Source organism: Coregonus lavaretus (assembly GCF_964263955.1).
Source record: "Coregonus lavaretus genome assembly, chromosome: 9".
Lineage (NCBI taxonomy): Eukaryota > Metazoa > Chordata > Actinopteri > Salmoniformes > Salmonidae > Coregonus > Coregonus lavaretus.
The window spans coordinates 6,108,146-6,121,280 of record NC_139996.1 but is presented as its reverse complement, the minus strand read 5'-3'; the positions used below and the strand labels follow the sequence as shown (position 1 = coordinate 6,121,280).

The 13,135-nt window shown below is 46.7% G+C and overlaps 1 protein-coding gene across 1 annotated transcript in view; it reads right to left on the bottom strand.

Annotated features, from left to right (window-relative positions):
• The window catches only part of LOC311134893 (solute carrier organic anion transporter family member 1C1-like), a gene marked incomplete at both ends in the record, with an annotated part of 39,557 nt that overhangs the window by 13,869 nt on the left and 12,553 nt on the right, over positions 1-13,135 (bottom strand). Inside the window, 7 exons of the mRNA XM_084168659.1 lie at positions 684-848; positions 1,350-1,601; positions 1,727-1,825; positions 1,960-2,106; positions 2,427-2,548; positions 2,937-3,069; positions 9,019-9,160. Of these exons, the coding sequence (XP_084024785.1) occupies positions 684-848; positions 1,350-1,601; positions 1,727-1,825; positions 1,960-2,106; positions 2,427-2,548; positions 2,937-3,069; positions 9,019-9,160 (1,060 nt within the window). The remainder of the gene's footprint in view (positions 1-683; positions 849-1,349; positions 1,602-1,726; positions 1,826-1,959; positions 2,107-2,426; positions 2,549-2,936; positions 3,070-9,018; positions 9,161-13,135) is intronic.

Sequence of the window (13,135 nt, the reverse complement as noted above, 5' to 3'; positions counted from 1 at the left end):
GGAAGGAATAGCCGCATTCATATCAAAGTCATTCATCCATATTTCATGTGAAGTGGTCATGAGAGATGAAACTGTCTTTTGATGCCTGAAAGGACAGGGGGAATGCTGAATGTATTTCTGGCTGAGCCCCCAACCTCCTCTCCTCTACTAAACCACTCTTCTCTAATTGAGTACAGAATAAAAGCATATTATTATGTGGTCATCAACAGCACTTTAAATATAATTTAACTTTAATATAATTTTATATCAAGACTGGCTATGTATTAATGTCATTATTCAATGTTCTTATCTATTCATTTCATGTCAATGTCGCTTTTATCTAGTCCGTCTCATCATGTCAGTGTTTAATTGCAGTGAAGTCAGTGTCCATCTCATTATGTCAGTGTTTAATTGCAGTGAAGTCAGTGTCCATCTCATTATGTCAGTGTTTAATTGCAGTGAAGTCAGAGCTATCTTTGGAGGGGCAGTCAGCTTTTCTTGTATGAAAGAACCATACTGCCATGGAAATGTAACATAAATAAAATGGGTAAAAGACAGAACATGAAACACTCCAGACAAAATCAGCTCACTGAAAATATTTTTTTTGTTACAACATTACACAATATTATAATGTTATTTTTGATTATGTACGTATGATTTTAAGACACATTAAACACATGATCATAAAATAATGAAGCACTCACCCATTAGGAAGTTTGCTTTTGATGCTGACTGTCCGTAATGTTGCTCAATGTATTTGGGCTTGTAGGTTACCATGCCGATGAGAGAGTTGAATTGAATAATGGTCACGCACAGGTAGATTATATACACTGGACTTCCCAGTAGGCTCTTCAATGTTGGAACAAATTCTGTGAAAATACAACAAAAACCATTATTGTTACTCGTTTCTGTACGTTTTCATGTCTTACTATTCACATCCATATAAAACTGCATTGACATACAGATCAAAAGAGAATGAATAACGCTATTGGAGACAACCATATACACTACTTCAGAGGGCTCAGATAGTTCATAGTGTACTCTCTGAGCCCTCTGAAGTACACTCTGAGAAACAAACATTTTATCTAGAACCTAGGGTTCTTCAGATGTCCCCATAGGAGAACCTTTTGGGTTCCAGGTAGATAACATAAAATTGTTCTTAAGTGGGTTCTCTTCAGCCAAAGAACCCTTTCAGAACCCTTTAAAAAAAAAAAATGATTGCAGTTGATATGGTCCACTCCAATAGGTTACTGTACCCCCAGCCTAATTTTGCCCTGCCTGAAGTACACACTCATCTGATCATTAGGCCTGTACTGTATGTTGTTATGGGTCTTCTCAAAGCAAGGCCAGACCAGGATATATTAAGGTACCTTTAGCCATTTGATGGAAGTTGGCCGGTTCCTCTGGTCTAAACTTATGTTCCATGGCTGAGGGAGAGTCCTTGATGAACCGGGTCTGTTCTGGGGTGCAGTTGGCATCGTGCTTATCCACAGGCATGGGCAGTGACTTGGGCAGGAACCAGAAGGGTACGGCAGACATGAGGGTGATGGCCCCGGCTATGAGGTACCCCAGCCACCACGCCCCGACCCAGCGGGCATCGCCTGGGGTGATGGTGATAGTCTCTGGAGAAGAAGGACAGATGTAGTAGGGTCAAATAACCAACAGGGTTGGGCTCAAAGCCATTTAGGATTCAGTTAAATCAGTAAGTGAATTGAGAACAACCCAGGGTTTCCCAAACTCGACTCACCCATGTCCACGTATCCTATGTCAACGTATATCTTGGCACACAAGGATCCTAGTAAGTAGCCAAAGACAGGACCTATGATTGATATGGTCTGGACACAGCCTGAAACATTCAAACATAGAAAAGACAGGAACTTTATTTAGCTACATGACAGATGACCTATCCTACTTTAAACAATTATTCTAAAAGTTATAATGAATTTTTGTGAGACAGAAAAAACAAACATGTAACCTTACCAATGTAAAGGGCTGCATTCTCGGACCTGGCATAGTCGTCTATATAGGAGATTCCCAGCGGCTGTACAGGAGTCTCTCCTATCCCCCTTAACACATTACCCAGGAATACATAGATCCACATAGACACACTGGACTCTTGCTCACAGCCTGTCATTTAGAAAAAAACAAAAAAAACATGCTTAAATACAGCATTAGCTCCCACAATATAATAGTAGAATTTGATGATACAATGGATGAACAAGTGCCGGTCCCAATTCCCTCCTTACCCCACCCGTTGGCCCTAACCCTTCAATGTTAGAAAATATGAAGGGTCTGAGTAGGTAGAAGCAGTGTAGTGTTGGAGCTCCCACTATATCGCTTCCATCTTACAGATCTACAAACATTGAAGAGTTAGGGTCAAGGCGAGGGGGGTAGGGATTGAATTTGGACTGGATGTCTGTGTATATGGTTGAGTTACTATGTCTTACCTACAGACGGCAGTATAGAGGCCCTGTCACCTGCCTGTGTGGACTCAGTTGAGCTTGCCGGACATGGACTGAAGTTAGTAGTTGAATTCATGGATGCTCTAATTGACGATTGGAACTTATAGCTGTGTAAAAAATACCAATGTGACTGTTAAGCAAGGGGAAGGATAAATCATTGATCAGGTGTCATTAGATATACTGTACATGTAATTCACAGCAAATAAAATAATATAAATAAGATAAGATTTTTAAAAAAGTAATACAATTAATAAAAAGGAAAGCAGTATGTTGGCCATGCAATACCCATGATTTGTTATCTAAACCACATAATTCTACTTTGTCAGTGACAATAGATCTTTAAGTATCTACATGCAACATGTAGCCAAACCTTAGATCAAACTACTATCTCACTGTAAAAACATAACTCAATGTGAGCCCTCTTCCACCTACAAACACAGGGAGGTCAACACATGATCATGTTCTGACAACAAGTTGTGTACTCCTCTTACTTACCGTCCTAAAATAAAATGAGGCATGGCGATGAGGAACGTCCCAAACGACATCAGGACACATCCGATCGCTATGATCTTGGGTCGGTGAAGCTTGGCACCAAAATAACTCACAAAGGCTATCACCAACAGGTTACCTACAATACAGGGATGAGGGGGAGGAGACATGGTTGGGCACATTTGACAGTTACAGGGGTCACATTTTCAGAACAACAACACTATTGGTCAGGAGACGTTTACATCTGAACCACAGATGTGATTCTGTTTTTATACCAGAAAAAAACGTAGAGCGCCAGGATGTTATTTTGATATGATTTCATTATGGTAATTTAGCAGACACTTTTATCCAAAGTGCTTACAGAACTGTCAACATTGACAATGGCACATATAGTGTACCAAAAGCCAAAAGAAACGCACACCTGTTTAGGAGAGGTGCTGGCTGGCAGAGTAGAACACCTGTTTAAGGGAGGTGCTGGCTGGCAGAGTAGAACACCTGTTTAGGGGAGGTGCTGGCTGGCAGAGTAGAACACCTGTTTAGGGGAGGTGCTGGCTGGAAGAGTAGAACACCTGTTTAGGGGAGGTGCTGGCTGGCAGAGTAGAACACCTGTTTAGAAGAGGTGCTGGCTGGCAGAGTAGAACACCTGTTTAGGAGAGGTGCTGGCTGGCAGAGTAGAACACCTGTTTAGGGGATGTGCTGGCTGGCAGAGTAGAACACCTGTTTAGGGGAGGTGCTGACTGGCAGAGTAGAACACCTGTTTAGGGGAGGTGCTGGCTGGCAGAATAGAACACCTGTTTAGAAGAGGTGCTGGCTGGCAGAGTAGAACACCTGTTTAGGAGAGGTGCTGGTTAGCGGAGTAGAACACCTGTTTAGGAGAGGTGCTGGCTGGCAGAGTAGAACAACTGTTTAGGAGAGGTGCTGGCTAGCGGAGTAGAACACCTGTTTAGGGGAGGTGCTGGCTGGCAGAGTAGAACACCTGTTTAGGGGAGGTGCTGGCTGGCAGAATAGAACACCTGTTTAGAAGAGGTGCTGACTGGCAGAGTAGAACACCTGTTTAGGAGAGGTGCTGGTTAGCGGAGTAGAACACCTGTTTAGGAGAGGTGCTGGGAAGCAGAGTAGAACACCTGTTTAGGAGAGGTGCTGGCTGGCAGAGTAGAACACCTGTTTAGGGGAGGTGCTGGCTGGCAGAGTAGAACACCTGTTTAGGGGAGGTGCTGGCTGGCAGAGTAGAACACCTGTTTAGGAGAGGTGCTGGCTAGCGGAGTAGAACACCTGTTTAGGAGAGGTGCTGGGAAGCAGAGTAGAATACCTATTTAGGAGAGGTGCTGGCTGGCAGAGTAGAACACCTGTTTAGGAGAGGTGCTGGCTAGCGGAGTAGAACACCTGTTTAGGAGAGGTGCTGGCTAGCAGAGTAGAACACCTGTTTAGGAGAGGTGCTGGCTAGCGGAGTAGAACACCTGTTTAGGAGAGGTGCTGGCTAGCGGAGTAGAACACCTGTTTAGGGGAGGTGCTGGTTAGCGGAGTAGAACATCTGTTTAGGGGAGGTGCTGGCTAGCGGAGTACAACACCTGTTTAGGGGAGGTGCTGGTTAGCGGAGTAGAACACCTGTTTAGGAGAGGTGCTGGCTAGCGGAGTAGAACACCTGTTTAGGAGAGGTGCTGGCTAGCAGAGTAGAACACCTGTTTAGGAGAGGTGCTGGTTAGCGGAGTAGAACATCTGTTTAGGGGAGGTGCTGGCTAGCGGAGTACAACACCTGTTTAGGGGAGGTGCTGGTTAGCGGAGTAGAACACCTGTTTAGGAGAGGTGCTGGCTAGCGGAGTAGAACACCTGTTTAGGAGAGGTGCTGGCTAGCAGAGTAGAACACCTGTTTAGGAGAGGTGCTGGCTAGCAGAGTAGAACACCCGTTTAGGGGAGGTGCTGGCTAGCGGAGTAGAACACCTGTTTAGGGGAGGTGCTGGTTAGCGGAGTAGAACACCTGTTTAGGGGAGGTGCTGGCTAGCGGAGTAGAACACCTGTTTAGGGGAGGTGCTGGTTAGCGGAGTAGAACACCTGTTTAGGGGAGGTGCTGGCTGGCAGAGTAGAACACCTGTTTAGGGGAGGTGCTGGCTGGCAGAGTAGAACACCTGTTTAGGGGAGGTGCTGGCTGGCAGAGTAGAACACCTGTTTAGGGGAGGTGCTGGCTGGCAGAGTGGAACACCTGTTTAGGGGAGGTGCTGGCTGACAGAGTAGAACACCTGTTTAGGGGAGGTGCTGGCTGGCAGAGTAGAACACCTGTTTAGGGGAGGTGCTGGCTGACAGAGTAGAACACATGTTTAGGAGAGGTGCTGGTTAGCGGAGTAGAACACCTGTTTAGGAGAGGTGCTGGCTAGCAGAGTAGAACACCTGTTTAGGGGAGGTGCTGGCTAGCGGAGTAGAACACCTGTTTAGGAGAGGTGCTGGCTGGCAGAGTAGAACACCTGTTTAGGAGAGGTGCTGGGAAGCAGATTAGAACACCTGTTTAGGAGAGGTGCTGGCTGGCAGAGTAGATGTCACGAACGTCGTATGAAGGAGTGGACCAAAGCGCACACACACCACTGGCCTTAAACGGGGATCAGGAACGGGCCGGACCGGACTGGCAATACACCTCAGTACCTCTCGCCGTGCCTCTACAACTTCCTTCCCTCCTCTCGCCAATGGCTCCCGTAACCCGGTGGCCTTCTCTCCTCGTCTCCCATTTCGCCCTGTGGCAGCCTCCTGCTGCCCAGTCGCCCATGCCGTGTGCCCCCCCCCTAAAAAATTATTGGGGGTGCCTCTCGTCCGTCCGACGATGGCACTGCTGACGCCGCTGCTCCTCTCTCGCCAGGGCCTTAATCCTACCCCAAGGTCCCTTGCCCCCGAGCATGTCCTCCCAGGACCACGATTTGCCCACCCGGGCCATCGCCAGCCTCTCCATCTCCTTTCCTGGCGCTTCCTCCCATGTCCAGTCTGCCTGCTCCTGGACACGCTGCTTGGTCCTTTTATGGTGGGTTTTTCTGTCACGAACGTCGTATGAAGGAGTGGACCAAAGCGCAGCGTTAGTAGCGAACATACTTACTTTATTAAATTAAAGCATACACACAAAATAACAAAACAATAAACGACTCGTGAAGTCCTCAGTGACAATGACCGAACACGGAACAAAAACCCACAAACACAAAGTGAAACACAGACAGTTAAATATGGCTCCCAATCAGAGACAACCAGCACACAGCTGACACTCGTTGCCTCTGATTGGGAGTCACTCAGTCAAACCTAGAAATAAACAACCTAGAACACCCAACATAGAAACAGAAAACATAGAATGAACACACCCTGGCTCAACATAATGAGTCCCAGAGCCAGGGTGTGACAGTACCCCCCCCCTAAAGGACTGCGACCGCGCCTAAATACGAGCAAAACAGGGGAGGGCTGGGTGGGCATTCCTCCTCGGCGGCGGCTCCGGCTCCGGGCTTGCCCACCACCCTCCAACAAACCCCCCATAGCGCCCCTGGTCCGGTCCCGCTGGCTGGAGCTGGACTGGACGTAGCAGGAGCGGTAGGCTTCAGCTCCTTAGTGGAGCAGTAGAGCGGTACCTGAATTGGCACCGATGACCCAGGCACGGGTTGTGCCGGACTGACGACTCGCACCCCTGGCTTGGTGCGAGTGGCAGGAACGGGCCGGGCCGGGCTGGCGACGCGCACCGTAGACTTGGTGCGTGGAGCAGGGACAGGCCGGGCCGGGCTGGCGACGCACCCCGTAGGCTTGGTGCGTGGAGCAGGGACAGGCCGGGCTGGGCTGACGACGCACACCGTAGGCTTGGTGCGTGGAGCAGGGACAGGCCGGACAGGGCTGGCGACGCACCCCGTAGGCTTGGTGCGTGGAGCAGGGACAGGCCGGGCTGGGCTGACGACGCACACCGTAGGCTTGGTGCGTGGAGCAGGGACAGGCCGGACAGGGCTGGCGACGCACACCGTAGGCTTGGTGCGTGGAGCAGGAACAGGCCGGGCAGGGCTGGCGACGCACACCGTAGGCTTGGTGCGTGGAGCAGGAACGGGCCGGGCTGGGCTGGCGACGCACACCGTAGGTTTGGTGCGTGGAGCAGGGACAGGCCGGGCTGGGCTGTCGACGCACACCGTAGGCTTGGTGCGTGGAGCAGGGACAGGCCGGACTGGGCTGGCGACGCACACCGTAGGCTTGGTGCGTGGAGCAGGAACAGGCCGGGCAGGGCTGGCGACGCACACCGTAGGCTTGGTGCGTGGAGCAGGAACAGGCCGGGCAGGGCTGGCGACGCACCCCGTAGGCTTGGTGCGTGGAGCAGGAACAGGCCGGGCTGGGCTGGCGACGCACACCGTAGGTTTGGTGCGTGGAGCAGGGACAGGCCGGGCTGGGCTGTCGACGCACACCGTAGGCTTGGTGCGTGGAGCAGGGACAGGCCGGACTGGGCTGGCGACGCACACCGTAGGCTTGGTGCGTGGAGCAGGAACAGGCCGGACCGTATTGCGAACACACACCACTGGCCTTAAACGGGGATCAGGAACGGGCCGGACCGGACTGGCAATACACCTCAGTACCTCTCGCCGTGCCTCTACAACTTCCTTCCCTCCTCTCGCCAATGGCTCCCGTAACCCGGTGGCCTTCTCTCCTCATCTCCCATTTCGCCCTGTGGCAGCCTCCTGCTGCCCAGTCGCCCATGCCGTGTGCCCCCCCCCTAAAAAATTATTGGGGGTGCCTCTCGTCCGTCCGACGATGGCACTGCTGACGCCGCTGCTCCTCTCTCGCCAGGGCCTTAATCCTACCCCAAGGTCCCTTGCCCCCGAGCATGTCCTCCCAGGACCACGATTTGCCCACCCGGGCCATCGCCAGCCTCTCCATCTCCTTTCCTGGCGCTTCCTCCCATGTCCAGTCTGCCTGCTCCTGGACACGCTGCTTGGTCCTTTTATGGTGGGTTTTTCTGTCACGAACGTCGTATGAAGGAGTGGACCAAAGCGCAGCGTTAGTAGCGAACATACTTACTTTATTAAATTAAAGCATACACACAAAATAACAAAACAATAAACGACTCGTGAAGTCCTCAGTGACAATGACCGAACACGGAACAAAAACCCACAAACACAAAGTGAAACACAGACAGTTAAATATGGCTCCCAATCAGAGACAACCAGCACACAGCTGACACTCGTTGCCTCTGATTGGGAGTCACTCAGTCAAACCTAGAAATATACAACCTAGAACACCCAACATAGAAACAGAAAACATAGAATGAACACACCCTGGCTCAACATAATGAGTCCCAGAGCCAGGGTGTGACAGTAGAACACCTGTTTAGGAGAGGTGCTGCTTAGCGGAGTAGAACACCTGTTTAGGAGAGGTGCTGGCAAGCGGAGTAGAACACTTGATAAAGAAAAGGAGAGCCTCACACTCTAGGAGCTCAAATGAAATCATTTAATAACCAACGTTTGGACAGACAAGCTGTATTCATCAGGGTATAATATAGTATACCAACCTACAACCCTGATGTTGCTCAATCACCATACTCTAACACACTGAGCCATAGGATCCAGCATGCGGACATAATATTATGTTCTCCATTTCAACAAGAAGCCCTGCTTTTGATGCAATTGCCTATGGAAACGTACATCACCATTGAAACCCCAGTGACTGGTGCTACAGACCAGGGTCATGTGCAGAACTGATCCATGGAACTGGATTTTCTTTGAGGTTGTATTACACAACCCACCATAACAAACGCCACGTTCGTTCAAAGAGAAGCTCATGAATTGGCATATAGAGTGTTGACCCTACGATGACGCTCCGGAAGACGTAAATCTTGGCCCACTCATCCACCTGATGCACCCTAACATTTCGTGAAACATACAGTATGAATAGCTAAGTAGGTAGAAGAAGAAGAAGAAGAAGAAGAAGAAGAAGAAGAAGAAGAAGAAGAAGAAGAAGAAGAAGAAGAAGAAGAAGAAGAAGAAGAAGAAGAAGAAGAAGAAGAAGAAGAAGAAGAAGAAGAAGAAGAAGAAGAAGAAGAACGTATAGCTAGGTAGAGAAGCAAACAAAACATGTAGGTGGCAGGTACAGTACTTACCTATTTCAAAGCTCCCGTCGATAACACCTATCAAATAACTTGGGATATCAAATCTCCTCTCCAGCTGGGTTATCGTGCTTTTCATGTAACTCCCAGACAAGGCCTTAGAGAAGTAGGCAAAGGACAGGGCCGCCAGGAACATCTAAAGAGAGGGAGAAAAGAAGAGAGAGAGAGAGAAAAAAAGAGGTAGGAAAGAGGTCAAGAAAAGAAAAATATCAAAAGAAAATCGGACTAACAAGTGCCTGGTCTAAGAATGCTGAGCACCGAGTCCTCGCTCGTTGTTGCTCTCCGTTGGCAGTCTTCACAAAACCATGATTAAAAGAGGTCTTCAATCTCATGAGTCATAATCTCATGACTATGACATATTCAGCCTCATGGCAAAAACTCAGGACAATTAATGGGAAACAGGTGAGCATCAGCATCAGTCTCCGGACTACATTGTTAGGGATGAAAATAGCCCTGCAGTGATGGCGGTTGTCATCAGTGAGATCGGTACTATCCTTTCTTCAACAGGCTGAGTTGAACACAAAGACGTCGCTTCAGGTAGACCAGGGCATAGCATCTCTATTTCTGTCCATCAGAGTTGAACACAAAGACGTCGCTTCAGGTAGACCAGGGCATAACATCTCTATTTCTGTCCATCAGAGTTGAACACAAAGACGTCACTTCAGATAGTCCAGGGCATAACATCTCTATTTCTGTCCATCAGAGTTGAACACAAAGACGTCGCTTCAGGTAGACCAGGGCATAACATCTCTAGTTCTGTCCATCAGAGAGGAAGCACAAAGACACTGATCTGAGGTATCAGTGGTTCAGCATTGGCATACGTCATTCACATTTCTATTCAAATATTTTCAACAGCAGCAACTTCACCTCAGATGTCCTGTGCTTCTTAATGCTGAAAATATGACTGATAGTTGCATCACGGTGCGGAGATTCTGCTTCTGGAGAAATGTTTCCTGCAAAGTCGTAACTGAGACATCACTTCAAATGATGTTCATGTCATTAACTTATGTTTTCATCAACGTCATTAACATACAGTATGTTGTCATCAACTTATGTTGATTCCTTAGCCTTTTTCAATATGACCTTTCCAATTTTTGCCTACGACAAACTACATTTCAGCAACAGTCTTCCTGGGAGCGAGGCCAGTTCATTCATTCATTCTTTCATTAATTTATTCAATCAAACATTTAATCATTCACAAAGATAATGGAGAAGCTGCTTACAGATCCAACAATACCTCAACAGTCACCATAAGTCTGATGGGTCTAAATTGATTGAATTAATGTATTAATTTAAAATGTAACACCTACAACCTATCATTTTCCATTTTCCTCAAGCTAATCCAGCTCAGACATAGCCTATTTGCAAATTATAATGATGCAGGTGGATTTTGGAATACAGCCTTACATCTGTTCCTGCCTGCCAAAAACACAATCAATTATCTGTGCCAATTCTCACTGAGTAATTATGCTGGGTGGGTTGGGCAGGAGGTTGCTGTAGTAGAATATAATAGCCCCTTTGTTTCTGTAAAACTTTCAGCACCAAACTGGGTCACAGTTCAGAACAACTAGATAGCTCATCATCACCTCGCCCCATTGTTTTCAATTGAGGCTGTGTTTACACAGAAAGCCCAATTCTGATATTTTTTTTCACTAATTGGTCTTTTGACTAATCAGATCAGCTCTGAAAAATATCTGATGTGATTGGTCCAAAGACCAATTAGTGAATAACATATCAGAATTGGGCTGACTGTGTAAACATAGGCCAGACCTGGATTCAAATATGATTTGAAATATTTTAAATACTTTTGAACGTTTGCTTTACCCTGCCTGGTAGTGTCATATGGGCAGGAGTTTCTCTTTTTACAACTTTTCTATTAATTCCAGTGAACCAGGCAAGCTCAATCAAGCCTCAATCGAGTATTTGAAATGATTACGAATAGTATTTGAACCCAGGTGTGACAGAGGCCATGGGGAGACTTCCTGAGAAAGATTTGACCAAGTATAAAAATTTGATTCCCTGAATCCCACAAACTGAATTCCTAGGAGCTGTGAGTTAGCTCATGTTATATGTCTGAGTCGCGACCCTGTGACTGGCTAGAATACTTGCACCTGACCCTACCTTGATCTGGGGTCAAAGTAATAAACCCAGGAACCCAAGGAACTTAACTTCCAGAACACAGCAGGCCTCAGCATCATAAATTAACAGTTCACTTACATAAATCTTGAAATGTGTTGTTTCTACTTTTAATAATAAAGATACTTTTTTATTTAATTCCACTGTCCTCCAAGAGTTGCTGAATCTCCTCTCTACTCCATGAAATCTTGCCATACTTAACACCAATTCTGTTTACTTCTCAAGTAATATTACACTGTTTGTCAAGATATCAAGCTAGAGGCCTCCAGAAGAAGTTTCCTCAGCATCTGCATTTAAATCACATACTGTTCTGTAATGTACTGAATCCTTAAACAACGTGTGTTTACTCCCTAAGTCTGTCTGTGTAAAGCAATATCTAGAAACAACAGCAACAGACTGCATTGTGGGAAAAAGCTAGCGTCCAAACAGCTGGCGACGTGAAGAGAAACCATGACCATGAGTCTACATGCTTAATCAAAGTAAATCCGAAATAAAGCCTGTTTTGAAAAGCTGTCAAAAAAACAGAAACCAAACTTGCTAATCAGCTTTTTTATTTTTGCCACGTCTATTGTAGGGTCATTCCACGAAATGAGTCCCTTTTTCGGCCCTCTGATATTCTAAGTACAAACTGTCCAACAATATTGAATTTAAAAGCATGTTATATTAAATGAAGTGCTGTTTAATATACACCACATGGAAAATTCAATAAATCTGATTTTTAATATGAATAAAGACTTACTAATGTGCTAGAATTCAGGCTTTTAACATGTCCCTCCCCACTGGGCACACTACGTCATTTCAAGGTAGATAATTGGGTAATCAATCTATTTGGTTGAGATGTTGATCAATGAGATTACAACCTATAATCACCCACTCAAAAAGACAGCCACAAGTTAGTTGAATTTTTTAATGTGTTATCACTATGCTTTCAAACATCTAAAAGTACAACCAAATTCCAATGGAAAAACAATGTCTGATTTTTTGTTTCGTTGAATTCTGGGTTGAATTGAAACTATAGCTGTTGTATGGTCACATTTAATTTGCCCCGTTAATAAACCTACCCCGTTGGAATGACTTTGATAGCAACAGTGAATCTATTTTAAGTGTAGATCTCTCAATAAGCATTCTCACAATAGCGCATTGGTTATAGTCAGTGACAAATATCATAGCTAAGCAGGGCTGGACTTGATTAAAACCTTGGCTGGGAGACCGAAGGATAGCTGTAGATAGATACATTCTCAAGTAGGAGGATAGTGGATATAATTGTTTTTAAGGTACAAATTCATCATATCTTATACAAGATTTGTTTATGTTCAGATTTTGTTAATACACTGCTCAAAAAAATAAAAGGAACGCTTAAACAACACAATGTAACTCCAAGTCAATCACACTTCTGTGAAATCAAACTGTCCACTTAGGAAGCAACACTGATTGACAATACATTTCACATGCTGTTGTGCAAATGGAATAGACAACAGGTGGAAATTATAGGCAATTAGCAAGACACCCCCAATAAAGGACTGGTTTTGCAGGTGGTGACCACAGACCACTTCTCAGTTCCTATGCTTCCTGGCTGATGTTTTGGTCACTTTTGAATGCTGGCGGTGCTTTCACTCTAGTGGTAGCATGAGACGGAGTCTACAACCCACACAAGTGGCTCAGGTAGTGCAGCTCATCCAGGATGGCACATCAATGCGAGCTGTGGCAAGAAGGTTTGCTGTGTCTGTCAGCGTAGTGTCCAGAGCATGGAGGCGCTACCAGGAGACAGGCCAGTACATCAGGAGACGTGAAGGAGGCCGTAGGAGGGCAACAACCCAGCAGCAGGACCGCTACCTCCGCCTTTGTGCAAGGAGGAGCAGGAGGAGCACTGCCAGAGCCCTGCAAAATGACCTCCAGCAGGCCACAAATGTGCATGTGTCTGCTCAAACGGTCAGAAACAGACTCCATGAGGGTGGTATGAGGGCCCGACGTCCAC